Below are 15,637 nucleotides of genomic sequence, written 5' to 3' on the forward strand. Positions count from 1 at the left end.
TGGTGATGGATTAAGAAAAGTAACACTATGTTTAGTGTTGAAGAATGCTGAGAGTAGCTTGACTCAACTCTTAAATTAGACCCATCTCAAGGGTGTTCTTCCCGACTGAGGTGGGCATCACCAGGGACGTGGTAGGAAAGTGAGAGACAGAACCTTTGAGCAGAAGAAACCAAAGAGCTGGTAACATCTAATTCAAATGCTGAGCAGGCAGGACAACACAGAATCTAAAAGTTGTAGGACTCACAGTCAGTCCCTTCATACCATAAAAGACCGGTCCCACTTTTTTACCAGCGGGGATTTCCAGCATACATCCCTTAGGTACATGAAGATCCTTCCCTTGGGCGGGGACGTTCCTCAGGGATACTTCTCAAGGCTGAGTGAAAATTTGTCCACAGTCAGTGGTATGGCTGAGTAACATCAATCTTTGTTTGATACTTATTAAGCTGTCTATGACATTACTGATTGAATAAATAGTGCACTGTATTAGTAGTTTGTGTAGCAAATGATTCTGATAAAAGTTTTTTGCCTTTTTACCACTTTACATTTTTATCTTTTTACATTTTTATCTAGTCATCATCATCATCAATTTAAATAAAGCAATCAAGATTTATAAAGGCACAATTACACCTATAAAGCCTTTCTAACCCTTGTGACTCATTGGGTGGGTTTCTCTGACAGACTCTGTATGAAGCATCCATTCAGTCCCTGACACATGACTTCTCCTGTTTTGTTTCGTGTTCTCCTCCATAGAGAAGCCAAGAACAGAAACTGGGTAGGTTCAGGGATTGCTTTAATGCTTAAGGTGCCAGGAGAGAAAGCTCCAGCTGTCATTTACCTCTCATGTTCAGCCTGTCATCTGCACCTGGAACACTGGAATGAGGTGCTTTTCATTCCCATGTTAATGCCCTGTCATTTTCCTTCAAGACCCCACCACTGAAATTTGGAATCAGCCCCCTGAAAAAAAAAAAGGATAACATTATCTTTCCTGAGGAAGAAAAGAACCAAACCCAGTGTTGGTAGTGCAGATGACAGGGTTTCCTAGGGACGTATAGGGCAGTAAGAGCTTTCTGTCCTGGAAAGTTTTTTCTGACAGAGATCTCTGGGCATATCCAGTTTTAGAACTGTTATCCAAATATTGGAGGTGGGATCCAGAAAGACAATGACAGTGCCTTTATTTGTTAAGGAAAGCATCTAGCCCCATTGGTGGTGCTGCTGCTGCTCCCAGGAGGTAAAAACCAGCAATAGCTTTCTTTCTTGAGAACTTTTGTGTTAGAGCAATCCCTGGTGGACATATTCAATACTGGAGGCAATATCCAAATTTTGGTGATGAGCTCCTGAAAGTGGATTGCTCCCTCACAAAAAGTGCTATGAAAGAAAACTGTTGCTGGCCTTTACCTCCCCTCAGTGGCCTATTATCTGCACCACAGACAATGGGGATAGCCGCTTGCCTTCCAAAATAAATGTATTTCTTTTTGTTCTGGCACATTTTGTTTGCCAGTAGTGTCTAGAAATTTTCAACTTTGGATCTGCACATTGCATTTCTTGGATAATGTTGAGGTCCATTTAATTGTTTAGCAAGTACACAGCACCATATGGTAGAGTTCTGAATGGTGACAGTGAGAAGGTAAAAACCAACATCTGTTTCTCCGGGTACCTTCAGTGGGAGAGCATTTTGTGGAGAGTTTTGGGTTTGGATCCTGACTCTGTGAGAGTAAAAGAAAGGAAAGTGAATAGTCTCAGTGTTGACAGTGGTGCAGTTTATAGGCTGCAAAAAAAAGGTGTAGTCCAGCACTGGCTCTTTCTTCTAGGACCTTTTCTGTGGGAGCAACCACTGAATTTTTTTTAGTTTTGGATATAGATTTTGCGAGAGTGGAAGAATCTGAGGGTACATACATCTAAAAGGAAAGAGTGAAGACCTGTGTCTGGTGCAGTTTACAGGCTGCAAAGGGAAGGTGAGGGCCAGTGCTGAATTTTTGTTCTAAGATCATCTGTATGTAAGCAGTTGCTGGCTGTTTTAAGTTTGGAAGCAGGGCTCTGCAAGACTGAAAGAATATGATGGCACAGGGAGCTGAAAGGGAAAGCTCATAGCTCCAGAGTGTGCGGTGTAATTCAAGGGGTACGAGCTAAAGGTTGAGCTAGCAAGAGCTTTCTCAGGTTACATCTGTTGTGACTGAGATTTTTTTGCTGGATATTTTCAGTTTAGGTACAGGATCTCTAGGAGCGCGAAAGAATGTGACAGGACATGGAAAGGAAAGTTGATTGCCTCACTGTGTATGGTGCAGTTGCTGTGAATGTCACTGTGAATGTGAAACCCAGTAACTTTTCCCTCCTAACACATTTTGTGGCCCTGCTAAAATTACAGTGCTGGGCTTTGCGAGAGAGCAAAAATGTGAGGGTACATAGAGCAGAAAAGAAAGAATCATGGCACCAGTGTTGTGCAGTTTAAAGGCTGATGCCCAGCACTGTCTTTTTTGTAATAGGACGTTTTTTGTGGGAGCAGTTGATAGAAGTTTTAAGTTTTCAAGTTGAACTCTGTGAGACAGAGAGAATGTGATGCTACATGCAACCGAGAAGGAAAGTGCAAAGCTCCAGGGTATGTATTGTAATTCCAGGAGTATGAGACAAATGCAGAGCTAGCAAGAGCTTTCTCAGCTGGCACCAAGACTTTTGCTGGATATTTTTAGTTTAGGTACAAGATCTATGTGATTGTGAAAGTATGTGAATTTCCAGATGTATTCAGTTTTGGAGGTATTATCCAAATTTCTGAGGTGGGCTCCTGAAAATTATGGAAACACATGTATTTTGGAAAGGAAAGCAGTCAGCCTCCATGTCGTGGTTCAGATGACAGAATGCCCAGAGGAGATAAAGGCCAACAGCAACTTTCTGTGGTGCCTCCTTTTGTGCTTGAGCAAACACTGGATGTAATCAGTTTAAAAGCCCCGATCCAAATTTCAGAGCTGAGCTTCAGAAAAGAATGGCAGTACATTTATTTGGCAAGCACTTAGCTCCTGTGTTTGTGTCTATTACCTCTTCTGGGCATGCTGTCATTTGCACCACTAACACTGGAACTAGGTGCTTGCCTTTACCAAGGAAAGGCACTGTCATCCACTTTCATGAGCCACTTGCAAAAAATTGGATTCCCGATCCAAAATTTGAATATGTCAGGGGATGGCTGTCACACAAAAGTTACCATGACAGAAAGCTATTGTTGGCCTTTACCTCCTCTTGTCAACCTATCACTTCCACCTCCAGCACTGGGGATACCTGCTTGTCTTGCCAAAATAAGTTGCCATACACTTCAGGAGAGCCAGCTGTATAATTTGATCCAGGGTCCAAAACTAAATACATTCAGAGATTGGTCCCACACAAAAGGTGCCGGGAGAGAAAGCTGTTCCTGGCCTTTACCTCTGCTGGCCACCCTGTCATCTGCACCACCAACGCAGACACTAGGTGTTTTCCATGCCAAAACTGAAGTACTGTCAGAATTTGCTGTAGTCTATCTCTGAAATTGGGATTCTAACTCAAAATTGGAATGCATCCAGGGATTGCTCCCACAAGAAAGGTGACAGGACATAAAGCTGTTGCTGGCCTTTACCTAACTTCTCAGGCAGTGTATTATTTGAATCACCTAAACTGGGATTAGGTTCTTGCCTTCCCAAAACCAAGGGATTGACATCAACTTTTGTGACTGGATTAAAAGCTGGGCTTGGCAAGAGAGCAAAAAAGTGAGGTTGCACTTTCTAAAAACAAAAACGCAAGGCACCAATGTGTTTTGTGCAGTTTACAGGCTCCAGGGGGAAGGTGATGCCCAACACTGTCTTTTTTATTCCTTCTCAATTGTATGTACTATCTCATTCTTTCACTATTGCAGAGCCCAGCTCCAAAAACTGAAAACATGCTGCAAAAAGCTCACTCGCAAAAGGCCTCAGGTGAAAAAGCTGCTGCTGGCTCCACTTCAACTCTCACCTCCCATACTGCACCAAACACACTGGTGCTGTGTGCTTTCCCTCTCAGCTGCACATACCATCACGTTCTTTCACCCTCTCAGACGCCAGCTCCAAAAGAAAGAGCCCAAGCTGCACTTTCCCTTTCTATAGCATACAGTAAAATGCCCATAAAGTGCACCCCCAACGCTGGAGCTATTAACTTTCCTTCCCAAGTATATGTAACTTCACTGTTGTGTAACCAAGATCCCAAAATGGACATCTCCACCAACAGAACACACGCAAAAGTCACCAGGACAAAAAACTGTTCTCGGCTTTCACCCTCCCAGTGTCGTCTTTCAACGCCTCCACCAGATGGCGATGGGTACCTGCAAAATCATTAAATGCACACGGCACTAAACCATTCCAAATTTAAAATGTTCAGTGGGAACTGAGCCCAGACAATGACCCCAGAATCATATCCTTGAGGATCAGCTCAGACACTTCTGATCCTCTTGAAGGGACCTCCAGTTCATGGTTAAAAGAAGTGAACAACGAATACTATGACAAGGACTTAAGGGGCCCTGCCTACAGCCAGGTGGGGGAAAGGGACAACCAGATCTATTGGACTGTGTGGATCCAATGACCTGGCACATCAGATCCACAGGAGTATAAGGCTTTAGTTGACACTGGTGCACAATGTACCCTGATGCCATCAAGATATGTAGGGTCAGAATCCATCTCTATTTCTGAGGTGACAGGGATCCCAACAGCTGACTGTACTGGAAGCTGAAGGTGAGCCTGACTGGGAATGAACAGTAAAAACACCCCATCGTGACTGGCCCAGAAGGCCCATGCATCCTTGGCATAGATTACCTCAGGAGCAGGTATCTCAAGGACCCAAAAGGGCATCACTGGGCTTTTGGGATAACTGCTGTGAAGACAGGAAATTAGACAGCTGACTACCTCACCTGGCCTCTCAGAGGACCCTTCTGCTCTTGGACTGCTGGGGGTCGAAGAACAACAGGTCACTACCTACTGCTGATCACTACCATAATAGTGCAATGTTAGCAATACCACACCAACCTCGTGCTTATGAAGGGGTTCAAGCTGCTTCAGAAGTGATTGACACCAAAGCACAGCTCCTCCTGGCACCCTGACTGCCAGTGCTGGGCTGGATGTTCAAAGGAAAAGTCCCGTCGACACATCATGCGACTGATGCCACGTAGAGTAAGTGGATCAGTCTAATCACACAGCGAGGTTGGATAGGAAATCCCAAATGCCCAGGGATCTTGGAAGTCATCACAAACTGGCCCAAAGGTGAAAATTTTGGACTATCATCATCATCATCATCATTAGAGGAGAAGATGACACATGCTGAGGAGGCCCCACCATATAATCAACTACCCAAAAATGAAAAGCAATATACTCACTTTACCAACAGTTCCTGCCCTGTTGTAGGGACACATTGGAAATGGAAAGCTGCCATATGGAGCTCTACCTGGTGAGTCACAGAAGTTATCAAGGGACAAGGGGGATCAAGTCAGGTTGCAGAGCTGAAAGCCATCCCACTGGCTTTAGAGATCACCAAACAAGAGAAATGGCCAACACTCTACCTCTACACTGACTTGTGGATGGTAGCAAACGCTCTCTGGGGGTGACTGGACCGATAGAAAAAGACCAATTGACAGCACAGCTGTAAACCCATCTGGGCTGCTGAACTGGGGCAAGACATCACTGCCCGAGTAGAGAAGTTGACTGTGAAAATCCATCATGTAGATGCACACGTACCTGAGAGTCGGGTTACTGAGGAGCATTGCAATAATGGTCAGGTAGATCAAGCTGCCAAGATCAAAGTGTCTCAGGTAGATCTGGACTGGCAGTACAAGGGTGAATTATTTCTGGCTCAGTGGGCCTGTGATGCCTCTGGTCATCAGGGGTGAGATGCAACAAAGAGGTGGGCTCACGATCAAGGGGTGGACTTAACTATGGACACTACCACAGTTATCCATAACTGTGAAACATGTGCTGCCATCAAGCAGGCCAAGCAGGTTAAGCCCCTGTGGTATGGGGAATAACGGTCAAAATATAAATTTGGGGAGGCCTGGCACATTGATTACATCACATTCCTGCAAACCTGGAAGGTAAGAGCTATGTGCTGACAATGGTGGAAACAACCATTGGATGGCTGGAGACATAGCCTGTGTCTTACACCACTGCCCGGGACACCATCCTGGACCTTGAACAGCAAGTCCTGTGGTGACACAGCACCCCAGAAGGAATTGAGTCAGACAATAGGACTAATTTCAAAAACTGCCTCATAGACACCTAGGCCAGGGAGCATGGGATGATTGAGTGAATGTATCATATTCCCTATCATGCACCAGCCTCTGGGAAAGTTGAAGGGTACAATGGACTGTTGAAAACCACATTGAAAGCAATGGGTGGTGGTCGAACACTGGGATCTATATTTAGTGAAGGCACCTGGTTAGTTAACACCAGAGGCTCTACCAATCAACCTGGCCCTGGCCAGTCAGACCCCTTATGTACCATAGAAGAGGATAAAGTCTCAATGGTGCCTATAAAGAATATGTTAAGGAAGACAGTTTGGATTAGTCCTGGGTCAAGCAAAGGCAATCCCATCCATGGGATTGTTTTTGCTCAAGGACTTGAATGCACTCGATGGGCAATGCAGAGGGATAGGGAATCGTGACATGTACCTCATGGGGATTTGATTTGTGGCTGAGAACAGTGTGTAATGTTGAATTGTACGTATAATATTGTTTGCTGAATGACACTGACACTGTATGCCACAAGTACCATGGACAAGGAGGATGGACTGCTCCAGATACACCAGTCGGGAGCTCCTGATGCAACTTGCAACCACCCTGCAGCACAGCAGCCCTCCTGCCCTGGAAGACATCTAGGATGGATAGAACCCACAGTTATGGATTTGGTGAACTCAACAGACGTCCTGGAGGGACAGCTATTGACTATGGAAATATGGAAATGATACCTGTGCTTTTATATCTATATATACACACAAACACACACATACAGTTGAAAGGTGTAGGATCTGGGCATGACATAAATGGTATAGAATAAGAGGTGTATAATTTCATGGTTGTGATCAGGACAGGGTTAATTTTTGCAGGATCCAGGAAGGGGCATGGCTAGGATACAGAGGTGGTTATATACCACCTCACATCATTTTCCAGGGATGGGGGAAGGGCTCTCTTCCAGTGCATTGAGTGTGGCAGTTGGAGCAGTCGGATAGCGCTGGTTCCCTCTCTTATTGATATTTTAACTATTACTTGTTTTTCCTATTCCACTGCTGTTTCCAGTAAATTGTTCTTATCTCAGCTCCTGATCTTTGTACCTCCAATTCTCCTCTCCATCCCTCCACAGGGTGAGTGGGAAGGGAGAATGAGCATGCAGCTCATGATTAGGAGTGGTTCAGTAAGAACACTGAATTGGGGAATACAATTCCTAAACCACAATGCTGGGGGAGTGCCTTCATCCTTATGCCACGCTAGCACAAGATTGAGGAACAGAGCAGGACCCTGTGCTGTTTCCTGGGACCAGGGTGCCTGCAAGGTTTACCTTGGATATGGATGAGGCTGGGATTCGCTTAACTCTTCCTTATCCCCACCATCAGCTCCTGGCAGAGCTGCCCCATCACACCGGGACCCTGGAGGAACCATGGGCAGCAGAGGGTCCTCTGGGCAGGGAAGATCTTACCCTCACTTCTTTGGGCAGAACAGAGCAGAGAAGGGGAGGAGAGCAGTGTAGTGGTTTAGGAATGGTACTCCCCAATTCAGTTCTCTCATCAGGACTCCAAACAACACTGTTGCATTCTCTCCCCCTCCCTATGTCTTCCACCCTCCCTGCCAGAGAGGAGGAACAAAAGCCACGGACCAGAGGCTGATAAGAACAATTTACTGTAAAGAGCAAAAAGAAAATGAATAATAACAGCAACAATCCATGGCTGGGGAAAAGGAGAGGAAAGGGGCCTTGCTGGAGCATATCCGCTGGGTGCTGCCAGCAACAGACAGGGGCACAGGCAGGGCTGTGGGCCAGCCCGGGCCCCCGCACTTGCCCAGGCCACAGAGCTGTGGCCCAGAGTCCGCTGACCCAGAGCTCTGTTCCGCAGACATCAGTACCCGTTGGCTTTGGCCACCCTCTGGCAGAGAAGTCCCCCAGGGGCACAGCTCTTTGGGGCAGGAGGCGGGCACCACCCCTGCCAGGACTCGGGGCGGTGGCAGGTCTCCTTGGGCGAGGCCTTGCCAGAGCTGCTGATTTTGGTGCAGCCCCGGCCAAGGGGGTCGGAGCGGCATTGGTGCCCATGCCCCCACATTCCTCGGCTGTGTCACAGCCCCGTGTTTGGGAGGGCCACCAGCTGGGACTTCTCCCAAGGAACCCGTGCCAGCTTCTGTGGAGGCCCCGTGCCCTTCCCGCTGCGCCCGCGTCGGCAGCCGAGGGGGCTCCTTCTGCTGCTGTGGGCAGGCACAGCAGGGGAGGGTTTGCTCAGTTTTTGAGCTGGGCCTAAAGTTCACGTCCAGCTGTCTTAGATACTTTGGAGAACGGACTCCTTTCGACCTGGGGCAGGTTGGGCGGGCGGGGGGAGGCCCCAGGGCAGGTGGCAGTGTGTCACAGGGCCCTTTGTGACACGTCCTGACATAGTACCGGTGGTGACGTGGCCACGCCTCAGTGCTCCTCGGAGCGTGCGACGGGACGGACGGAACAGAGCGGTGCTGTGCGGAGCCCCCGTGCAGCCAACTCCTTCCTTGCTGACCCGGAGCGTTTTGGAGGCTTTTCTGTGGTGCAAGCGCCCTCGAGGCCAGATCGCGGGACTTGGTGACGCGGAGCTTTTGCGAGGTGTCTCCGAGCCCTGTGGCGAGTGCCCTTGAGGCCGCACCGCAGGACTTGAGAACCCATACCCTTTCCTAGACTTTTCTCTTGTTCAGTTGCCCTTGAGGTCAGACCGCAGGATCGGTGACCTGGAAATTTTCCGAGGAGTCTCCAATCCCTGCGGCAGGTGGCCTCGAGGGCAGCCTGCAAGACTCGAGGACGCGGAGATCTTCCGAGGCGTCTCTCTCTTGCAGGTACCCTCAAGGCCAGACTGCGGGATGGCGGGAAGAGGCCTGAGCCTGCTCAGGCCCTTTCGGACAAAGAAGGAAGGCCCTGGGACTGACCCAACACAGCAGCCTGAAGAGGTGGAGCAGTCCCAGCCCCTGCAGGAGGGTGAGTGGCAGGGCTGGGCCACAGGGCTGGTGGCTGCAGCCAGATGGGCCTCTTCCCATCCCACCCCCTGTGGACATGGCCAGGGAAAGCGAGGGGGGAAGAGGGGCCAGGGCTGATCCCCCAGCAGCTCCTTGTACTGGGCAGCCCGGGGCTGGCCCTGCCTGTGGAGCGCAGGGCTGGGCTGTGCTCTCCGGCCTGTCCCGCAGCCCCTCAGCTCTGACCGCGCTCGCTCTTTGCCAGATCCAGGCCGGCAACGGACACCAGAGCAGGGCCGCGCCCGGGGCCGCTTCCACAGAGCTCGTCAGGTACTTGCAGCCATCGCCACCTGGGCTGGGCCTGCTGTCACTGCTCAGCCTGGCAGCGCTCTCCAAGCTCTCCATGGCACAACCCTCTCTTCCCTGCCCTTCGTTCTCCTGCAGAGGGTGCGGAAATCCGGTCCCGTTCGGCGTAGAAAGGACAGGGCCTCACCAACCGAGCTCATGGCACAGCCTGAGCCCAACCCGACCGAGCTCAAGGCCCAGGCTGACGCCCCAGGGACTGAGGGCATCGCAGACGCTGACAGTACACCCCTTCAGCGCCAGCCCGATGCTCCCAGTCTGCATGTTCCTGAGGAGAGAGTTGTCTCTGCTCAAGTAAGCAGCCTGTGGGCAGCGATTGTGTGGGCCCTCAAGCTTGTTCCGCTGGGCCCCCTCAGCCTTTGAGGCTGACACTGTGTGGTGGGAAGGGAAGCGCTTCTCGGTGGAAGCTGGGCAATTGCTCCCTCTGGCAGCTCTCCAACTCTCCCCTGTGTCCCCTCCAGGTGCCAGCTCTGGTCAGGTCCATCCACTCGTGGCTGACCTCCAATGTGTCTGCTGGGCACGTGCTGGATAAGACCCTTCTAGCACTGACCGAGGCACACCCCGTGGACGTCGCCATCACCCTCCTGCGCTGTGCCCCCTCGTGTGACAGGTACGGGCCCCAGCTGCCTTGAGGGCTGCGGGCTCACCAGCCTTTAGAGCCCATCACCCCCCTGCCCCTGAAAGCACTGTGGCTCTGTCACCCGGCCCCTGCAGCTGCCCAGGTCAGGGCGCTGTGGTCCAGACCCCCCTGACGCAGAGCTCTGACTCCACAGAGCTGCTGCAACCATGTGGAGGACCATAGCCTCATCGGGAAGGACACTGCACAAGGTGCTACCAACCCTGCTCGACGTGATGGAGGACTGGCCGTGGTACTACACAGGCACCTCCGATGGGGACAACACAGACGTCTTTGCCCTGGCTGTGAGTTTCTGGAACCTTTGCTTGCCCCCAGCTTGCCTCTCTGGCAGCTCTCCCTCCTCCCCCAGCACGGCGTCTCCCTGCCCATCTGCGTGCAGGCACCGGGCTGGAAATGTGGGCTAGCAGCAGGTTCGGGGGCACCGGGCCGGGCGCTCCCCCCGAGTCTCCCCTGGCCTTCCCCTCCCACGCTCGGGCCCTGCCACATGGATGTCTTGGCACTGACTGCTGTGTCCGCCTGGTTTGTCTTTTGCAGGCAACTCTGGCACTGTGGATGATTGTCCAGGAGCCCCAGCACCCGGGGCCTCTGATGGACTATTCCCCCCATCTCCTCGTCGATCTGCTCTTCCAAGTCTTCCTCAGCACAGAGCAGACGTCAGAGGAGGTCGACACGTTCTGGAGGGGATGCCAGGAGCAACACGACCTTCCCACCGACCCCAACAGGTGCTCCATGCCAGTCCTCCCCTCCCTCCCATGCCCTCGGGGCTGGGGCCAGGGCTCCCAGCGTGACCTGGGCTTTGCTCTGCACACAGGTTTGCAGTGCTGACCATGAAGGCCCCGCTCTGCTGTCTCCACTGGGAGGACGTGGTGAATTCAGTGGAAGACAATCGTGGCTGGGCCGGGCTCCTCAATGCTCGCAGCCGCCACTGCACAGTGGCTCTGCTGGCCAGGTGAGACCTCCTTGTCCCCGCTGCCCCTGTCATTTCTGCCTGTGCACGGGGCACCCCACACCGCGCCCGTGGGCGTGGACCAGAGGGCCTTGTCACCCAGGGACGGCCGAGCAGAGTGGAAAAGGCTGGGAGAGGCGGGGGCACAGGAGGAGCCGCCTCCCAGAGTGCCCTGGTCCCCTCCTGGCACTGGGCTGGTGGGGAAAGACCAGGCCTCTGTGAGTCCCTCCCGGGAGAGGTTTACCCGCCTGGCTCAGGTCGATGCTACCTTTTTCCCCCTGCCAGGGAGAAGCGCCACGTCTCCAGCCCCTTGTGTTCCCGCATCACACTCCACCTGCTGGAGCTGCTGAGCAGGGAGGAGCCGTGCTGGGACCTGCCTGCCATGGCATTCCTTGTGGAGGTGAGCCTGCTGCCTCACGCTGCCTCGCCGAGCTGCCTCCACCTCTCTGCCCTCTCGCGGCCGCAGCTGCCCGGGACGGTGCCGCGCCCTCTGCTGCTGCCTGGGCCCAGCCCTGTGCGGGTCCGGGCTCCTGCTGGCCGGGCACCCCGTCACTGCTCTGTGCCTTTCAGGTCCTGGACTGCCTGGACACCAGAGAATGCGGTGACAGGGTCCTGGAGATGCTTTCAAGGAACTCGGGGAGCACCAACACAAAGCGGCGTCAACTGGCGCTCCGAGTCCTCGTGGCTCTCAGCCAGGATCCCGTGATGGTGAGAAGGGGCAGTTGGCTGAAGCCGTGCTGGAATCCTGGGGCAGTCGCTTGGGCTTGGCTGGGCTTCGGGAGCTGTGGCAGCTGCTCCCAGCTCTGCTGCCTCCCCGTTCAGCTGCCCGAGTCCCTCGGGACAGGCCTTTGGCCTCCGGGCCCCGCGGCAGCACGTGGGGCTGCCCCGCCGGAGCGGGATTGCCGGTGCAGCCGTTGGTGGCTTCACGGCACAGCACATGTCTTCCTCGCAGGCCAAGAGCATCTGGAGCCTGAGTGAAAGGCTCGTGCAGCTACTGGGGGATGCAGACAGAGAGGTGGTTTGGATGACCCTCTCTGTGTTCAACAACGTGCTCTGGAGCAGTCTGTGGACACAGCGCCACGAGAGAGTCCACGGCAAAGACCCCCTAATATCCACCCCCACCGGCCTGCAGTTGGCTGAGGCGCTCCGGCCACTCTTTGACCACGTAAGGCTCTGCGCTCCCTCCCCCCCCCCGCCACGGGCTCTGGGTACTGCTGGGAAACTTTGGTCCCTGTGGATTTTCAGGCCTGTGCCCACTGGGGCCTGGAGAAGCTGCTGCTGAGGTCTTTTCCTCTTTCTTTCCACCAGGAGGACAGCAGTGTGCAGGAGGGCTCCATGACCCTCTTCACTCGTGTGATCAAACTGATCGAGAGAGAGGGAAAGAGGCCCCTGAAGCCACTCGTGTGCCTGAGCCTGCTCCCGCTCTACTTCCACCGGCATGACGAGAAGGTGGTCGTGAAAAAGGTGAGGACTCGTGGGCTCTGGTGTCCCGTGGGAGGGGGCTGGGCTGCCTTTTGGCCTGGCACCTGCCGGGCTCCAGCCTCCTCCTGGCCTTGGTCCAGGGACAGGGGTCCCGTGCCCTGGGCTGCGCTGCCACGTCCCGCTCTCCGTTGCTCTGCAGGCCTCTCGGAAAGCACTGCTGGCTGTGACCAGGTTCCTGAAGAGGAGGGATCTTGGGCACCTGGTGAACACAGAGGAGCCACGGAGCTTTGGCGAGTGCCTGGTAAGGACGGCCCCAAAGCCCCAGCTCCCGATGCCCACAGTGTGGGGCTGGCACTGTGCCCCTGCCCACTGCTGCACCCGCCTGTGGGACAGCCGCTGGAGCCCCGGCCCAGCTGGGCTGTGGGGCAGGGCAGCCCCGCCGCTCCCAGGGAGCAGCCAGCCCTCTGCTCCCTCCAAAGCCCGGCCCCAGCGGCTGCTGCCCGGGCCTCAGGGCTGTGCAGGCAGGGGAGGCCAGTGCTGGGCGCAGGCAGCGTCCGGACAAGCGGCAGAGCCCCAGCCAACCCTTCCCTCCGTGCCCTGCTGCTCTCTCCAGCTGAAAAACGACCGGAGCCGAGCGGCCAAGTACATGCACCAGGCCCTGCCGTACCTGCGGAGCCCACAGCAGCCCCTGCGAGAGGCAGCCATCAAGTTCATGGGTGAGCCACGAGGCCGCGGTCCCTTCCCGCCCCGCTGCAGCTCGGGCCCAGCCCCGGCTGCTGCAGCGGCAGCAGCATCCGGCCCAGGGGTGTGCTGTGGAGCCCCGAGTGCCAGCCCAGCCCTGGGGCGCCCCGAGGCAGGAAGGCCCCGGGCTCAGCCCTGCCAGGGCAGGAGGGTGTGTGGCCGGGCTGGCAGCGCCGCTGGGGGGGGCAGCTGTGCCGCTGGGGCCGTGACAGGGTCTGTGTTCCCAGGGATCGCCGGGGGGTACCTGAGGGGACAGCCCAAAGAGCTGCAGCTCATCATCGATGGTGAGTGAGGGCACTGGGGGCTGGTGGAGGAGCACAGACCCTGGGCAGGCAGCTGCAGTCCTGCCCTGGCTGCGGAGGGCTCTGCTCCCTGCAGGAATGAGGGGCGGCATGGGCAGAGCAGACAGACATTTCAGGGGCACGGGGGGGATTGGTGGCCAGCGTCTTCTGCCTCATCCTGCTGGGCCCTGCTCCCTCCTGGCAATGGCAAGACCTTGCTGGCATGGCCCAGGCAGGAGGGGCTCCTCGCGTCGCCACCGATCCGGGCTCTGACCTTGGCTCTGTTCCTCTCTGTTCAAGCCCTTCAAGCCATCACAGATGACAGGAGCCCCGCTGTCTCAAACCTGGCGCTTCAAATCATCAACTTTGCCAGTAATCTACAGACAGCTCCCTACCCCAGGTTCCAGCGGCTGCGAGACCGGCTCGGCAGGGGGTGGAAGAGCCGGCCTTCTCTGTGGGGCTGAGTCTTCCTGTGCTGCTGTAGCTGTGGGCAGAGTCGATGCAGGCAGCTCTGTCTGTTGGGGCCACCTGAGCCTGTGGGGAAGACACCTCTTCTCTGCAAGCCCTTCCTTTTACCCCAGCGTAGGAATAGTAAAGAAATCTTGTCATACGCAGAGGCCCAGGAGCTTCTTTTGGGTGCCCGGTGTCCACAGGGCATCGGGGAAGAGGGGAAAAAGGGCCCTTGTGCTCAGCAACACTTGCCCGGGTGTGCAGTGGGGAAGAGAAAGTGCCCCAAAGGCCCTCGGCCTTGGGGGGTTCTGCTAGAGCCTCAACACTTGGGGCAGAGTGGATGGGCAGAGCCTGGAGCTGTGGGAATCCCTGAGAAGCTGGTCCTTGCAGGTGGCCACAAGCCCCGTCCCGGGCAGGAAGCAGCATCTGTGGCTTGCCCGTATGTTGCTGTCTGGATTGCTGAGGGCTGGCAGGTGCCTGCTGAGCCGGTTCCTGTGGAGCTCCTTCAGGGCTGCGCTGCTGCCGGGCAGGTTGGCGGGGCTGGGGGAGATCCTGAGGGACGATGAGGCGTCGGGAGACCCTGAAGGGATGTGGTGCTGCGGAGGCCCTGCCGGGACAAGGGAGTGGGAAGCCTTGAGGGGAATCCATGAGGGGGTGGGTGGCAGGAGGCTGCAAGGGGACAGGATGGGCAGAGGAGGCCCTGAGGAATTGGGGGGCAGAGTCCATAAGCAGCCCCCAAGGCAGCCTCCCAGTTCCCTGCCAGCCAGCTGCTCTGGCGCTTGCCCGGGGCATCTCCCATTCCTGCGGCAGAAGCCTCGGATCCTCGGCAGGAGGGTGGGGACACCCCCAAGGGGGCCAGGCTGGCCTGGCTGGGGACAAGGAGGGGAAGGGGGCCCTGCTGGGGCACGTCCGCTGGTTGCTGCCAGCGAGGGGCAGGGGCACAGGCAGGGCTGTGGGCCAGCCGGGGCCCCCGCGCCTGCCCAGGCCACAGAGCTGTGGCCCAGAGCCCGCTGACCCAGAGCTCTGGGCCCGCAGAGCTGCTGCCAGCACGGGGAGGATGCGGGGCTCCTCGGGCAGGGCTGCGCAGTCGCTGCTGCCCAAGCGGCTCCGTGCCACAGACAACAGCAGCAGGCCGTGCACAGGAGCAGCAGCACCCACAACGCCTGGGCCTCCTCAGCGAGGCTCCCACACCACCCAGGATGCTAAAAGCAGGGACGCTGTGGGCACAACTGCACGTGGTTTGGCCAAAGGCTTCAGGAAAAATGGCCACAGGGGCTTTCTATTGACTGCCCAGCCTCACAGCAACACTGGGCAGCTCCAGGGGCAGCCTGTCATCCTGACTGACTTCCACGGCCGTGCCTGAGGGCAGACTCACCTTCCACACTCAGGCATCCCAAGGCACTGGCACTGGGGCCATCCTTAGAGACTGCGATGGGACATGAGCCTTGGGCTGCAGCCGCTGAACCTCTCCTCCACCTTAAAAACACAGGCATGGCCTTCTAAACTCAAAATCCAGGCCTTCCCGGAAGGGAAGTAAGAAGCACCACAAGCTGAAGCAGGGCCTCATACCGTGAGGTTCGGGCATGGAGGCAAGTCAGCACTGTGGGGTCTGCTGCAAAAATGGCTCAGTTCACAAGCTCAGCTTTTGCTGCTAG

The 15,637-nt window shown here is 55.1% G+C and overlaps 1 protein-coding gene across 1 annotated transcript; it reads left to right on the forward strand.

Moving 5' to 3' along the window:
• The first annotated feature begins 8,437 nt into the window (after positions 1-8,437).
• Positions 8,438-14,149, forward strand: LOC116785024 (maestro heat-like repeat-containing protein family member 6). Its single transcript, XM_032684176.1, has 15 exons — positions 8,438-9,167; positions 9,408-9,472; positions 9,587-9,799; positions 9,967-10,115; positions 10,279-10,426; positions 10,677-10,864; positions 10,954-11,091; positions 11,374-11,488; positions 11,659-11,796; positions 12,041-12,253; positions 12,397-12,552; positions 12,710-12,811; positions 13,124-13,226; positions 13,479-13,535; positions 13,833-14,149. Exons 1-15 carry the CDS (start codon positions 9,053-9,055, stop codon positions 13,994-13,996), a joined length of 2,064 nt encoding a protein of 687 aa, XP_032540067.1. The 5' UTR covers positions 8,438-9,052; the 3' UTR covers positions 13,997-14,149.
• The last annotated feature ends 1,488 nt before the right edge of the window (positions 14,150-15,637 follow it).

This window comes from Chiroxiphia lanceolata, chromosome 3 (assembly GCF_009829145.1).
Source record: "Chiroxiphia lanceolata isolate bChiLan1 chromosome 3, bChiLan1.pri, whole genome shotgun sequence".
NCBI classification, from domain to species: Eukaryota; Metazoa; Chordata; class Aves; order Passeriformes; family Pipridae; genus Chiroxiphia; species Chiroxiphia lanceolata.